At 37.7% G+C, this 14804-nt stretch overlaps 1 protein-coding gene across 1 annotated transcript in view; it reads left to right on the top strand.

Annotated features, from left to right (window-relative positions):
• Window positions 1-14804, top strand: part of LOC101351540 (serine/threonine-protein kinase MRCK alpha-like) — an 87033-nt gene that overhangs the window by 34899 nt on the left and 37330 nt on the right. The window contains exon 6 of the mRNA XM_012558968.1: window positions 5427-5537. Within this exon, the coding sequence (XP_012414422.1) occupies window positions 5427-5537 (111 nt within the window). The remainder of the gene's footprint in view (window positions 1-5426; window positions 5538-14804) is intronic.

The following is a 14804-nucleotide window of genomic DNA, read 5'->3' as shown; positions in this document are numbered from 1 at the left end:
CATCATAATACTTTACTCTGTCTTCTCGAGCTGCCCTTTGAATTCTTCTGTTCAGCTCTTTTACTTCAGCATTTTTTCCTTTTGCTTTAGCTACTCGATGTTCAAGAGCAAGTTTCAGAGTCTCTTTTGACATCCATTTTGGTCTTTTCTGTCTTTCCTGTCTTTTTAATGACCTCTTGCTTTCTTCATGTATGATGTCCTTGATGTCATTCCACAACTTGTCTGGTCTTCAGTCATTAGCATTCAACACGTCAAATCTATTCTTGAGATGGCCTCTAAATTCAGGTGGGATATACTCAAGGTTGTACTTTGGCTACCGTGGACTTGTTCTAATCTTCTTCACTTTCAACTTGAACTTGCATATAAGTAATTGATGGTCTGATCCGCAGTCGGCCCCTGGCCTTGTTCTGACTGATGATATTGAGATTTCCATTGTCTCTTTCCACAGATGTAGTCGATTTGATTCCTGTGTATTCCATCTGGTGAGATCCATGTGTATAGTTGCCATTTATGTTGGTGAAAACAGGTATTTGCAATGAAGTCGTTGGTCTTGCAAAATTCAATCACGCGATCTCTGGCATCATTTCTATTACCAAGGCCAAACCAAAACAACATTGAGATACCACTTCACCTCCACTAGGATGGCTACTATTTAAAAGACAAAAAGGGAAAACAAGTGTTGGTGAGGATGTAGAGAATTTGCAACCTTCATCTGTTGCTGGTGGGAATGCAAAATGGTGAATCCACTGTGTAAAAAGTGTGGCAGTTCTTCAAAAAGTTAAACCTAGAATTACCATACATGAAAAAAGTTAAGAGATCATTAAAAAGACAGGAAAGAAAGAAAAGACCAAAACGGATGTCAGAAGAGACTGTGAAACCTGCTCTTTAACATCAAGTAGCTAAAGCCAAAGGAAAAAATGATAAAGTAAAAGAGCTGAGCAGAAGAATTCAAGGGGCAACTCGAGAAGACAGATAAAGAAAATGGAATATTATTCAGCCATAAAGAGAAATAAAGTTGTGATAATGCTATGATGTGGATGAACCTTGAAAACATTATGCTTAGTAAAATAAGTCAGACATAAAAGGACATATATCATATGGTCTCACTTATATGAAATATCTAGAACAGGGAATGCATAGAGAAAAAGTTTATCTGCAATCACCAAGAGTGGGTAGGAGGGGGAAACAGAGTGTTACTGCTTAAGAGGTACTGAGTGTCTGTTAAGGGTGATGAAATAATTTGGAAATGGATAGTTGTGATGATTGCACAACATGGTGCATGTAATTAATGTCACTGAATTGTACATATAAAAATGTTTGAAATGGCAAATGTTTTGTGATATACATATTACCACATTAAAGAAAGAAAAAAACTCAAGCGTTGGCATGGTGTGGAGCAACGACAATCCTCAAATACCATAATTCCATTCCTAGCAATGTGCCCTATAAGAATACTTGCAAATATATGCCAGTAAATCTGTAAAGAATGCTCATAACAGGTGTGATGGTTAAGATTGTGTGTCAGCTTGGCTGGGCCATGATTCTCAGTGTTTGTATGTGATCACTTCTATGATGAAATCTGCTGTGAGTAGCCAGTCAGTTGAAAGTGAGTTTCCTTGGGTGTGTGGCCTGCATCGGAATATAAGGAGAAGTTCTGGCTTTTTGCTCATTGTGGACCCTGCGGCTGCCTACTGTTCATCTGACCTCTGGTTCTTAGGACTCGAGCTATCAGCTTCTCTGCCAATGTTGGGATTCGTTGATCTTCACAGCCTGTGAGTGGAGCCCTGCTCTCCAACCTGCCGATCTTGGGTTTACCAGCTCCTGCAGCTATGTGAATCAGGAGAAGCCTTGGGGTCTTGCCTGCCAATTTTGGGATTCATTGGTCTTCACAGCCTGTGAGTGGAGCCCCGCTCTCTGACCTGCTGATCTCGTGTTTGCCAGCTCCTTTGGCTGTGCGAATCAGGAGAAGCCTCTATCCTAATCTATGGACCTGGGATGTTCCAGCTTGTACAATTGCATGAACTGTTTATTTGATATAAATCTCTCTCTATATATATTAATATACTTTACTGGCTTTGCTTCTCTAGACAACCCAGCCTAAGACAACAGGTAAAACAGGAAGAAGCTCAAATGTTCATCAAATTGTGGAATAAAGAAATTTGGGTAAATTGAATTAATATAATGAAATACTATGTAGCGATAAAAATGAAGAAAATATAGCTACATACAAGAACATGAATGAATCTCATAAGCATAATGTTGAGTGAAAAAAAGCCAGGCATAAAAGAGAACACACTTATAAACAAAATTAAATTACATTGTTTAGGGATGCATGCTTAATGCAATAAAATTCTAAACAAATGCAAAGACGTGATTGCTGAACCAAAGGTGGTTTCCTTTGGGGAAGAAGAAGGTTGTGATTGGCAGTGGGTACATGAAGGGCTTCTGGATGCTGGCGTGTTTTATTTCTTGACCTAGGTGGTACTTTAATGGTTGTTTGCATTATGATAACTAAATAACATTACATATGTGATTTATAAGGAGCCCTGGTGGAGCAGTGGTTAAGCACTCTGATGCTAACCAGAATGTCAGCAGTTTGAGCCCACCAGTTACTCCCCAGGAGGAAAGACCTGGTGATCTGCTTCCGTAAAGATGACAGCCTAGCACAGTGGGGCAATTCTATTCTGTCCTATAGGGTTGCTGTGAGTTGGAATCGACTTGACAGCACACAACAACAACAACGATATTGATGTCCTTTTCTATGTGTTTGCTACATACCACATTTTAAAAAGACGTTTCAAAAAAAAAAAAAATGAGAGAAATGATGTAAACAGAATAGCCTAGAGAAGAAGAGGGAGATGCATGTAAATGGATTTGATTGTGGTCAGAGGTTGGGAAATGGTTTGTGTAGAGGTGGCAGTTAATGGAGGTGGAGAGACTTGAGCTTCACTTGTGCCAGGAAACGGGATGAGAGCCGGATATACAAGATGGTCATGACCTCTTCCACAAGGAGGCTCATGGTCCTACCAGGAAATAAATTCATTAGCAATAGTGACAGACAGATATTTCTAGTTTATAAGTCCCCATCCTCAGCGTTAGGCTTAATTATTTTGCTGGGAGTCTTGTGAATTTCTAAAATATTAGCCACATAGAATATAGTCCTGGGAATTAATAAAAAACAAACAAACAGAATTTTAAATTGTCCCCACACCAAAGAAACATCAATTAAATTTTATATGAACAGTGTATCATAATTTCACAACAGTAGTCATGAATTAATGGTGGAAAATATTTTTCTCTACTTGAGCAAATAAACAGGCCATGTTGGGATTAAAGCCACCTGTTGGTGTTGGGAACTGAAAACAAAGTTAGGAAGTAATTTATTAAACAGTGCTCTATGCTTTATATATCAGTAATTATCTATGCTACTTATTATTTGGGCTTGACTTTCTGTAATTTGCTAACATCTGAGCCCATCTACAGTCAGGAGGAGGGATGAGAATAAAGATCAGCATAAATCTGTTTCCTATGAGATGGAGATCAGATATACCTCCACTCTCCAACTTTTTCACCATTTCTGACACCAGCCGTCCTACCCATGGCACTCTCTACTTCTCTGCTGGGTTTGATAATTTGTTGCAATAGCCACACAGAACTCACACACCATACTCATAGGGTTTATTAGGGAAATAACAGGCCACAACTCGGGATCAGGATCAACTTGGAACAGGATACAACTCAGGAGACAGGATATAGTTCTTCAATCAGGACAGCTTCCAACCAAGATGGCTCTCAGCTCCTTCTTGGCCATGCCTTCAGGCAGGCGGCCCTTCTCTTGGCCTTACCCACCTCCAGGCCTTACTGGGTCACTGCCCTACTTGGGCAAGTGTTACAGCTCTTTTGACTCTGCCAGCAAGTGCCCAGAGGCACCGCACTGTGCCAGCAAGCCTCCTGCCTGAAGGCGCTCAGCTCTTTGTTACTCTGTGGGTCAGCAAGCTTACTGCAGCCACTTTGCTCTGGTCTCCTGGTTCTTGCTGCTCTTACTAGTGTCAGTGTTTCTCTGATGCTGGTCTCTGCTGTGGTTGCCACTGTTTCTCACTGTCTCACCTGGTATTCAGTGTTACAACTCTCTCTCTCCTAGTTCTCAGCATAGGGACCCCAGGTCCAAAGGATGCACTCGGCTCCAGTCTCTTCTTGATGGTATTGAGGATTGGCCCTTATATAAGCCTAGCAGGATGGCACACCTGACCAATCCCCTCAGTAGACCACCTGACCAATCCCCTCAGTAGACCACAATCACTTAATTTGCATAGTAATCGGCCAATTCCCAAAAAGTCACTTAATCCTATTGGGTGATATTACACCTTATTTGCATAGTAGATCGACCAGTTTCTGCAAGGTGCATAGAATAGACCAATCACAGGTCAGGCTATGGCCCGACCACTTATTTTTGCCAGAATTATAAACCCATATGTACAAGAAACCCATTGCACTGCCCTCTCTAAAGAGGTTTTGCCCTATTAACCCAAGAACTTGCTCATACATACCCATAGAACTCTTTATCAGGTGGTGGATCCAAGTCTAAGATGTAATTGGGGCCATGTTAGCCTTTCTATGATCTCTATGATCCCACATCCCTAATTCCACAATTACAATTGCTATCACCACCACCACCATCATCTTAAGAATATTAAATAGTAAGTGTAAAGAAAACAGCAGAACACACTAGTTTTATTCTCCAGTTACTTGCTACGTATATAAATCCAAGGATGACTCCCCTAGAGCCCTTTCCTCCTCTTCCAAACAAATTTTTATCCTCTCCCCTCTGAAGAAATTCCAGAGCTGTCTCTGCATTTTAAGAAAATTTATACCTATGGAAATTATTAAATTATACACTGTATGATCTTCCAAACTAAATTAAAAAAAAATCTTAATATAAAAGTTGTTGACCGCAACTGCCAGTATTTCTATACCGCAAAAGAAGTAGGAGATTTGCATTCATACCAAAACCCACAACATTGATTGATTGATTTCCTTTACTTTCATTTAATGCTTAGTACAGGTAGCCCCAGAAAAAGAATTCTCCTCTTTAATTTCTAGTTTCTCTTTTACACACTCTGAATGGAATCCACTTGCCCAGTTTCTTTTGATGACATTATACTTCCACATGGAAGGAAAGGATGGAACATGAAGCAGAGCTCAGTGCTGAAGGGAAGAGCTCAACATTGCAGATTAGTTTTGTGTCCACTATTGTAGCATTATGGCTACGGCCTCATATGTTGGAATATTCCCCCCCCAAAGATACAAAAAGTATAGTTTTCTTACCTGTTCTTGAGAAATATTAAAATGTCCATGACTTAGATTAAGAGCCATGAATTCTACACAATGATCTCTTACATTTTTTCTCACTTTTTTTTTTTTTGTAGACTGATCCAGTTGAGAACATATTTGAACAGAATCTAAAGATCAATTTTTACATCAGTTCCAGGTCCACATCTCCTTCCCTACATAGTGGAGATGAAGCTGATTCAGTTCAGGTGCCTCCTTGGGGCAGCTTTGCTTCCAACTTTTCACTTGTAGCAACAATAACAACAATGAATGAATTCCATTGTGAAAAGAGTGAGATTTCTCTCCTAATCAAATATATTGCTTAATTAGGGACAGTTTATTAGAGAGTATTAAACTTCACTGACAATACAGGAAGATTTGAAACTCGAATGAGAAAATTGTTCCTGTAAGTCAATGAAAAAAGACAAAAATTCTAATTGCATTTAAACAATGAAATTAATGATGGTGTCTCTTCTGAACTGAAGATTAACAAGAGCACGAAACATGGTTATATGAACTGTGAAATGATCAGTACAACCATGGTGCAAACTATGAGATAACATGGCCGGACAGTGACAGTTCTCTCATTATTTTCATGACTTAATTAACATTAATAAATTTTGACATATTTTGTTGTTAGGTGTTGTCCAGTTGGTTCGACTCATAGTGACCCTACGTACAACGGAACGAAACACTGCCCAGTCCTGCGCCATCCTCACAATCATTATTATGCTTGAGCACATTGTTGCTGCCACTGTATCAATCCATCTCCTTGAGGGTCTTCCTCTTTTTCATTTACCCTCTACTTTACCAAGCATGATGTCCTTCTCTAGGGACTTATCCCTCCTGATAACATGTCCAAAGTATATGAGACGAAGTCTTGTCATCCTTGTTTTTTCGGAGCATTCTGGCTGCGCTTCTTCCAAGACAGATTTGTTTGTTCTTTTGTCAGTCCATGGTATAGTCAATATTCTTCACCAACACCGTAATTCAAAGGCATCAATTCTTCTTTGGTCTTCCTAATTCATTGTCCAGCTTTCACAGGCATATGAGGTGATTGAAAACACCATGGCTTGAGTCAGGTGCACCTTGGTCCTTAAAGTGACATCTTTTCCTTTAATACTTTAAAGAGATCTTTTACAGCAGATTTGCCCAATGAAATGCATCTTTTGATTTCTTGACTGCTGCTCCCATGGGTGTTGATTGTGGAACCAAATAAAATGAAATCCTTACAACTTCAATATTTTCTCCAGTTATCATGATATTGCTTGTTGGTACAGTTGTGAGATTTTTTTTTTCTCTTTATGTTGAGGTGTAATCCATACTGAAGGCTGTGGTCTTTGATTTTCATCAATAAGTGCTTCAAATCCTCTTCATTTTCAGCAAGCAAGGTTGTGGCATTTGCATATTGCAGGTTGTTAAGAGTCTTTCTCCAATCCTGATGCCACATTCTTCTTCATATAGTCCAGCTTCTTGGATTATTTGCTCAGCATACAGATTGAATAAGTATGATGAAAGGATACAATCCTGACAGACACCTTTCCTAACTTTAAATCATGAAGTATCCCCTTGTTCTGTTCAAAGGACTGCCTTTTAGTGTATGTACAGATTCCTCATGAGCAAATTAAGTGTTCTGGAATTCCCATTCTTTGCAATGTTATCCATAATTTGTTATAATCCACACAGTCGAATACGTTTGCATAGTCAATAAAACACAGGTAAACATCTTTCTGGTATTCTCTGCTTTCACCCATGATCCAGCGGAGATCGGCAATGATAGCCCTTGTTCCACATCCTGTTCTGAATCTGGCTTGAATTTCTGGCAGTTCCCTGTCGATGTACTGCTGTAACCACTTTTGAATGCTCTTCAGCAAAATTTTACTTGTAATATTAATAATACTGTTCGATAATTTCTGCATTCTGGTGGATCTCCTTTCTCTGGAATGAGTACAAATATGCATCTCTTCCAGTCGATTGGCCAGGTAGCTGTCTTCCAAATTAATTGACATAGATGAATGAGTACTTCCAGCGCTGCATCTGTTTGTTGAAACATCTCAATTGGTATTCTGTCAGTTCCTGGAGTCTTGTTTTTCACTAATGCCTTCAGTGCAGCTTGGACCTCTTCCTTCAGTACCATTGGTTCTTGATCATATGCTACCTCCTGAAATGGTTGAACATCAACCAATTCTTTTTGATATAGTGACTGTATTCCTTCCATCTTCTTTTGACGCTTCCTGCGTTGTTCAATATTTTCCCTGTAGAATCCTTCAATATTGCAACTCGGGGCTTTAATTTTTTCTTTGGTTCTTTCAGCTTGAGAAATGCCAAGTGTGTTCTTCCCTTTTGGTTTTCTATCTCCAAGTCTTTGCACACCTCATTATAATACTTTATCTTCTCGAGCTGACCTTTGAAATTTTCATTTCAGCTCTTTTAGTTCATTATTTCTTCCTTTAACTTTAGCTACTTGACATCCAAAAGCAAGTTTCAGAGTCTCTTCTGACATCCATTTTGGCCTTTTCTTTCTTTCCTGTCTTTCTAATGACCTCTTGCTTTCTTCATGTATGTTGTCCTTGATGTCATTTCACAACTCCTCTGGTCTTCGATCATTAGAGTTCAATGCATCAACTCTGTTCTTGAGATGGCCTCTAAATTCAGGTGGGATATACTCAAGGTTGTACTTTGGCTCTCGTGGACTTGTTCTAATTTTCTTCAACTTCAACTTGAACTTGCATATGAGCAGTTGATGGTCTGTTCCACATTTGGACCCTGTCCTTGTTCTGACTGATGATACTGAGCTTTTCCATTGTCTCTTTCCACAGATGTAGTTGATTAGATTCCTGTGTATTCCATCTGGTGAGGTCCACGTGTATAGTCACAGTTTACATTTTTGAAAAAAGATTTGTAATGAAGAAGTCTTTGGTCTTGCAAAATTCTATCATGCAATCTCTGGTGTTGTTTCTATCACGAAGGCCGTATTTTCCAACTTCCAATCCTTCTTCTGTGTTTGCAACTTTCACATTCCAATTACCGGTAATTATCAATGCATTTTTATTGCATGTTTGATCAATTTCAGACTGCAGAACTTGGTAAAATTTGCAAGATATTGAATCATAAATCAAAAACTTTCCAACAAAAACACTCCTGGACCAGATGGCTTCACTGAGAAATTCTACTAAACATTTAAAGAAGATTCAGCACCAGTCCTATTCAAACTCTTCCAGAATGTAGAAGAGGAAGAAATACTCCCTAAGCAGTCTATGAAGCTGGCATTACCTTGATAACAAAGCCAGAAAAAGACACCACAAGAAAGAAAACTACAGACCAATATCCCTTGGATGCAAAAATCCTCAACAAAATACTAGTACACAAAATCCAACAGCATATTAAAAGAATTGTTTATACACCATGACCAAGTAGGATTTATTCCAGGAATGCACTATTAGAAAATGAATCAAAGTAATATACCACATTAACAGAACAAATGCAAAGAACCTCATGACCATCTCAATTGATGCAAAAAAGGCATGTGATAAAATCCAACATGCTTTCTTGATAAAAACACTCACAAGATAGTAATATAAGGGGAGTTCCTCATAATGATTAAGGGCATTTCTGAAAAACCAACAGCCAACATTATACTCAATGGAGAAAGATTGAGAGCTTTCCCCTTAAGAATGGGAAAAAGACAAAGTTGCTCATTCTCACCACTCCTATTCAATATTGTATTGTAAGTCCTAGCCAGAACAATAAGGCCAGAAAAAGAAATAAAAGGTACCTAAATCAAAAAGGATGGAGTAAAATTCTCTCCATTCACAGATGACGTCTTATCTATAAAAAATCCCAAAGAATCCTTCTAGATCTAATAGAAGAGTTTACCAAAGTTGCAGGATACAGTGTCAATCACACCAAAATCAGTTGGGTTTCTATATACCAGCAATAAGAAATCTAAAAAGAAAATTGAGAAACAATCTCATTTACAATATCATCTAAGATAATCAAATGCCTAGGAATAACTTTATCCAGGGATGTGAAAGGATTATACAATGAAAATTAGAAAACACTACTGAAAGAGACTGAAGAAGACTTAAATAAATAGAAAGACATTTCATGGTCATGGAGTGGAAGACTTAAGATTGTTAAGATATCAGTCCTACCCAAAATGATCTACAGATTCAACACAATCCCAATCAAAATTCCAACAGCCTTCTTTACAGAAATGGAAAAACCAGTCCTCAATTTTATATGGAATGGCAAGAGGCTTTTAATAGCCAAAGGAATTTTGAAGAAGAATAAAGTAGGAGGACTCACATTTCCTGATTTCTGGTACTGGTATAATAATAGATACATAGACCAACAGAATAGCATTGAGAATTCAGAAATAAATCCATACATCTATGGGCAACTGATTTTCAACAAGGATGCTAAGTCCATTCAATTGGGAAGGAAGAGCCTCTTCAATAATTGGTGCTGGGAAAATAGGATTTCCACATACAGAAGAATGAATCAGGATCCATGCTTCACACCATACACACAAAAAATTCAAAATAGATCAAGGACCTAAATGTGAAAACAAAACCCATAAAATTATTAGAAAAAATATAGAGGCAAGACTGTCGGGCATAGTTTTTAACAATGGATTGTCAGATATAGCAACAAGAGCATGAGCAGTAAAAGACAAAATAGATAAATGGGACCTCATAAAAATTAAATACTTTTGTTCAGCAAAGGACTTTATGAAAAAAGTGAAAAGACAACCTATATATTGGGAGAAAAGCTTGGGGAACCATATTGATAAGGGTCTAATGTCCAAAATACATTTGCAGATGTCTACAACTTAACAACAATAAGAGAAAAAATCAAATCACGAACTGAGTAAAGGACTTGAACAGACATTTCACCAAAGAAGACATTAAAATGGCCAACAAACACATGAAAAGATGCTCAATGTCATTATCCATTAGAGAGATGCAAATCAAAACCACAGTGAGATATAACTTCACCCCCACTCAGGTGGTTAAGATTTAAAAAATGGAAAATAACAAATGTTGATGAGGATGTGGAGAAATCGGAACCCTTATCCATTGCTGGTGGGAATGCAAAATGGTACAGCTGCTGTGAAAAAGTTTGGTGGTTCCTCAAAAGGTTACACATAGGATTACCATATGACCCAGTAATTCCACACCTAGATATACACCCAAAAGAATTGAAAGCAGCAATGCAAACAAGCACATCTACACAAATGTTCATTGTAGCACTATTCATAATGGCCCAAAAGTGGAAACAGCTGAAATGTACATGAATGGATGAATGGATAAACAAAATGTGGTACATATGTACAACGGAATACTACTCAATCAGAAAGAGAAATGAAATCCTTATATATGCTACAACATGGATGAATATGATGAGTTAAATAAGTCAATCACAAAAGGATAAATATTGTATGATCTCACTTGTATGAAATATCAAGACTAGGCAAATGCATAGAGAACAAAGATTATTAGTGGTTACCAGGGGCAGAGGGACGGAGAGAGGAGGGGTCATTGTTTAGGAAGCAATTTCTGTTTATGAAGATAGAAGATTTGGCGACAGTTATGAGTAATAGTCGTACAACATTAGTGTAGTAGATATCACTAGATTGTACACCTGAAAAAGATTGAGTCGGCAAATACTGTTAACATATATATACATATATCTGCATTCACTAAAAGAGACAATGTCATATCCTCTACATAATAGTACACAGAACAACTCTTCATTGACCCTTCGTGTTAATCCAAGGTATTATTACTTTCCACAAAAGAAAATACTTCCTCAGGAAATCAAAGGATTTGGTGTCTCTCAGTTGACATTTTCTGTTAAAAAATGTTGTTGCATTTCTTCTCTGCATCTCACTCACCCGTATTCGTTATGGCAGGAGTTAGTTGTAGTGTGTATCAACAGTTCATTTCTCTTTATTGCTGAGTAGTAGCATTCCATTGTATGGATGTACCAAAGTTTGTTTATTCATTCATCTGTTGAAGGAAGTTTGAGTTGTTTCCAGTTATGGGATATTATGAATAGCATTCATGTACACATTCAAACTGTTATTTTGTGGACCTCATCATGGTTTTAAATTTTATTTCCCTGGTGACCAATGATGTTGATCACTTCGACGTGTGCTTACTTGATATGTATCTTCTTTTCATATATATTTTAGAATAGTGTTGTCTATATCTATAAAAAACCCTTATAATATTGGTATTTTGATAGGAAATTTTATTAAACCTGTATATTAATTTAGAGAGAATTGGCGTCTTTACTATGTGGAGTCTTCCAGTCCATGAACTCAGTATCGTATCTCTGAGTTCTTTCATCGGTGTTTTGTAGGTTTCAGTATACAAGTCTTACACATATTTTGTGAAATTTGTGCCTAAGTATTTCATTTTTTTAGTGATTATAAATAATATATTTTAAATTTCAATTTTCATGTATTCATTGCTAGTATAACCCGTTGCTGTCGAGTCGGTTTTGACTCATATTGACCCTATAGGACAGAGTAGAACTGCCCTATAGGGTTTCCAAGGAGCACCTGGTGGAATTGAACTGCCAGCTTTTTTGGTTAGTGGCCAAACTCTTAACCACTATGCCACCAGGGTTTCCATTGCTAGTATATAGAAATATAATTGATTTTTGTATGCTTATCTTATATCCTGAGAACTTGTTGCAACTCACTTATTAGTTCTAGGAGTATTTCATTGCTATTTTTAAAACGTTTCTTTGGTATTTTCTACATAGTCAATTGTGTTATCTGCAAATTGGTACAGTTTTTTTTTTTCTTTCCAATCTGCATGACTTTTATTTCCTTTTCTTGCCTTATTGCTCTGGCTAGACTTCCAGTCCTATGTTGAACAGCAGCAGTGAGAGTGGACATCCTTGCCTTGTTCTTGATATTAGGGGGAAGACATTCAGCCTTTTACCATTAAATATGATGTTAGCTGTAGGTTTTTTCTAGATGCTCTGTATCAAGTTGAGGAAGCTTACCTCTATTCCTAGTTTGCTGAAAGTTTTTTTTTTATCGTGAGTGGGTGCTGAATTTTGTGAAATGCTTTTTCTGCATTAATTTGTATGATCATTGGATTTTTCTTTAGTAGTCTTTTAGTGTGTTGGAATATATTGATTGATTTTCAAATATCGAACCACTCTTGCATTCCTAGAATAAATCCCACTTTGCCATAGTGTATAATTCTTTCTACATATTACTGAATTTTATTTGCTAATATTCTATTAGGAATTTTTTCATCTATATTCGTGAGAGATATTGGTCTGTAGTTTTTTGTTTTTTTTCCTTTTTTTGTACTATGCTTCTCTGGTTTCGTTATCAAAGTAATACTGACTTCATAGAATAAATTGAGACGTGTTCTCTTCTATTTTCTATAATAGGTATGAAAAATGGATGAAAATTTTACTTTAAACACTTGATAGATTTCTCCAGTATAACCCCTCGGGCCTGGAGATGTCTTTTATGGGAGTTCTTAATTACAAATTTAATTTCATTAATATCAGACTATTCAAATTATCTATATCATATTGGGTAAGTTGTGGTAGTTCGTACTTTTTTTAAATTGTGCTTTAGGTGACAATTTACAGCTCAAGTTAATTTCTTATTCAAAAATTTATGCACATACTGTTTTGTGACATTGGTTGCAATCCCTGCAATGTGACAGCACACTCCCCCTTTCCACCTCTGGTTCCCTGTGTCCATTCGTCCAGTTCCTGTCCCTTCCTGCCTTCTCATCCTGCTTTTGGATAAGAGCTGCCCTTTTGGTCTTGAATATTTGATTGAACTAAGAAGTACATTCCTCACGTGTATTATTTTTTGTTTTATAGGCCTGTCTAATCTTTATCTGAAGAGTGGGCTGCAGGAATGATTTCAGTTCTGGGTTAAGAGAGTGTCCGGGGACCATAGTTTCAGGGCTTCCTCCGGTCTCAGATCATTAAGTCTGGTCTTTTTACGCGGATTTGAATTCTGTTCTCCTTTTTTCTCCTGCTCTGTCCGGGACTCTCTGTTGTGTTGCCTGTCAGGTGGTCGTTGGTGGTAGCTGGGCACCATCTAATTCTTCTGGTCTCAGGCTGGTGGAGTCTCTGGTTCATCTGGTCCTTTAGTCCTTTCGGCTAGTATTTTCCTTGTGTCTTTGGTTTTCTTCATTTTCCTTTGCTCCGAGTGGGATGGGACCAATTGATGTATCTTAGATGGCCGCTTGCAAGCTTTTAAGACCCCAGATGCTACTCACCAAAGTGGGATGTAGAACACTTTCTTTATAAACTATGTTATGCTAGTTGACCTAGATGTCCCCTGAAACTATAGTCCTCAGGTCCCAGCCCCAACTACTCTGTCCCTCAAGGTGTTTGGATGTGTCTAGGAAACTTCTTTGTTTTGATTTGGTCTAGTGCTGACTTCCTATGTATCGTGTGTTGTCCTTCTCTTCACCAAAGTTGATCCTTGTCTACTTTCTAGTTAGTGATTTCCCCTCCTCCTCCCTCTCCACCCTCATCACCATCAAATAACTTTTTTTCTGTGTGTAAATCTTTTTTTGAGTTCTTATAATAGTGGATTTACACATTATTTGTCCTTTTGTGACTGACTGATTTCACTCAGCTTAATGCCCTTCAGATTCATCCATGTTGTGAGATGTTTTGAGGATTTATCATTGTTCTTTATCATTACATAGTATCCCATTATGTGTATATACCATAATTTGTGTATCTATTTGTCTGTTGATGGGCTTTTAAATTGTTTCCTTCTTTTTGCTATTGTGAATAGTGCTGCAGTGAACATGGGTGTGCATGTCTATTTGTGTGACAGCTCTTACTTCTCTTAGATATATTCCTAGGAATGGAATTGCTGGATTGTATGGCATTTCTATTTCTAGCTTTTTGAAGACGTGCCATATTGTTTTCCAAAGTGGTTGCACCATTTTACATTCCCAGCAGCAGTGCATAAGAGTTTCAATTTGTCCACAACCTCTCCAACATTTGTTATTTAGTGTTTTTTGGATAAGTGCCAGCATTGTCAGGGTGAGATGGTATCTCAATGTAGTTTTGATTTGCATTTTTCTAATGATCATGAGCATTTCGTCCTGTGTCTGTTAGCCATCTGGATGTCTTCTTTGGTGAAGTGTCTGTTCATATCCTTTGCCCATTTTTTTTTTATTGTACTTCAGGTGAAGGCTTACAGAACAAATAGTTTCTCATGAAACAGTAGTACATATATTGTTTTATGACATTGGTTAACAACCCCACAACATGTCAACCCTCTCCCTTCTCAACCTTTTCTTTTTTCCCCTTTGGTGAAAATACACATAGCCAAAGACACACCATTTCAAAAATTTCTACATGCACAGTTCAGTGACATCGACTACGCTCTTCCAATTGTGCTGCTATTCTCACTTTAGATGAAGGCTTACAGAACAAAATAGTTTCTCATTTGACAGTTA

The sequence above is a fragment of the Trichechus manatus genome, unplaced genomic scaffold (assembly GCF_000243295.1).
Source record: "Trichechus manatus latirostris isolate Lorelei unplaced genomic scaffold, TriManLat1.0 scaffold00201, whole genome shotgun sequence".
Classification (NCBI taxonomy): domain Eukaryota; kingdom Metazoa; phylum Chordata; class Mammalia; order Sirenia; family Trichechidae; genus Trichechus; species Trichechus manatus.
This window is presented reverse-complemented; position numbering and strand designations above follow the sequence as displayed.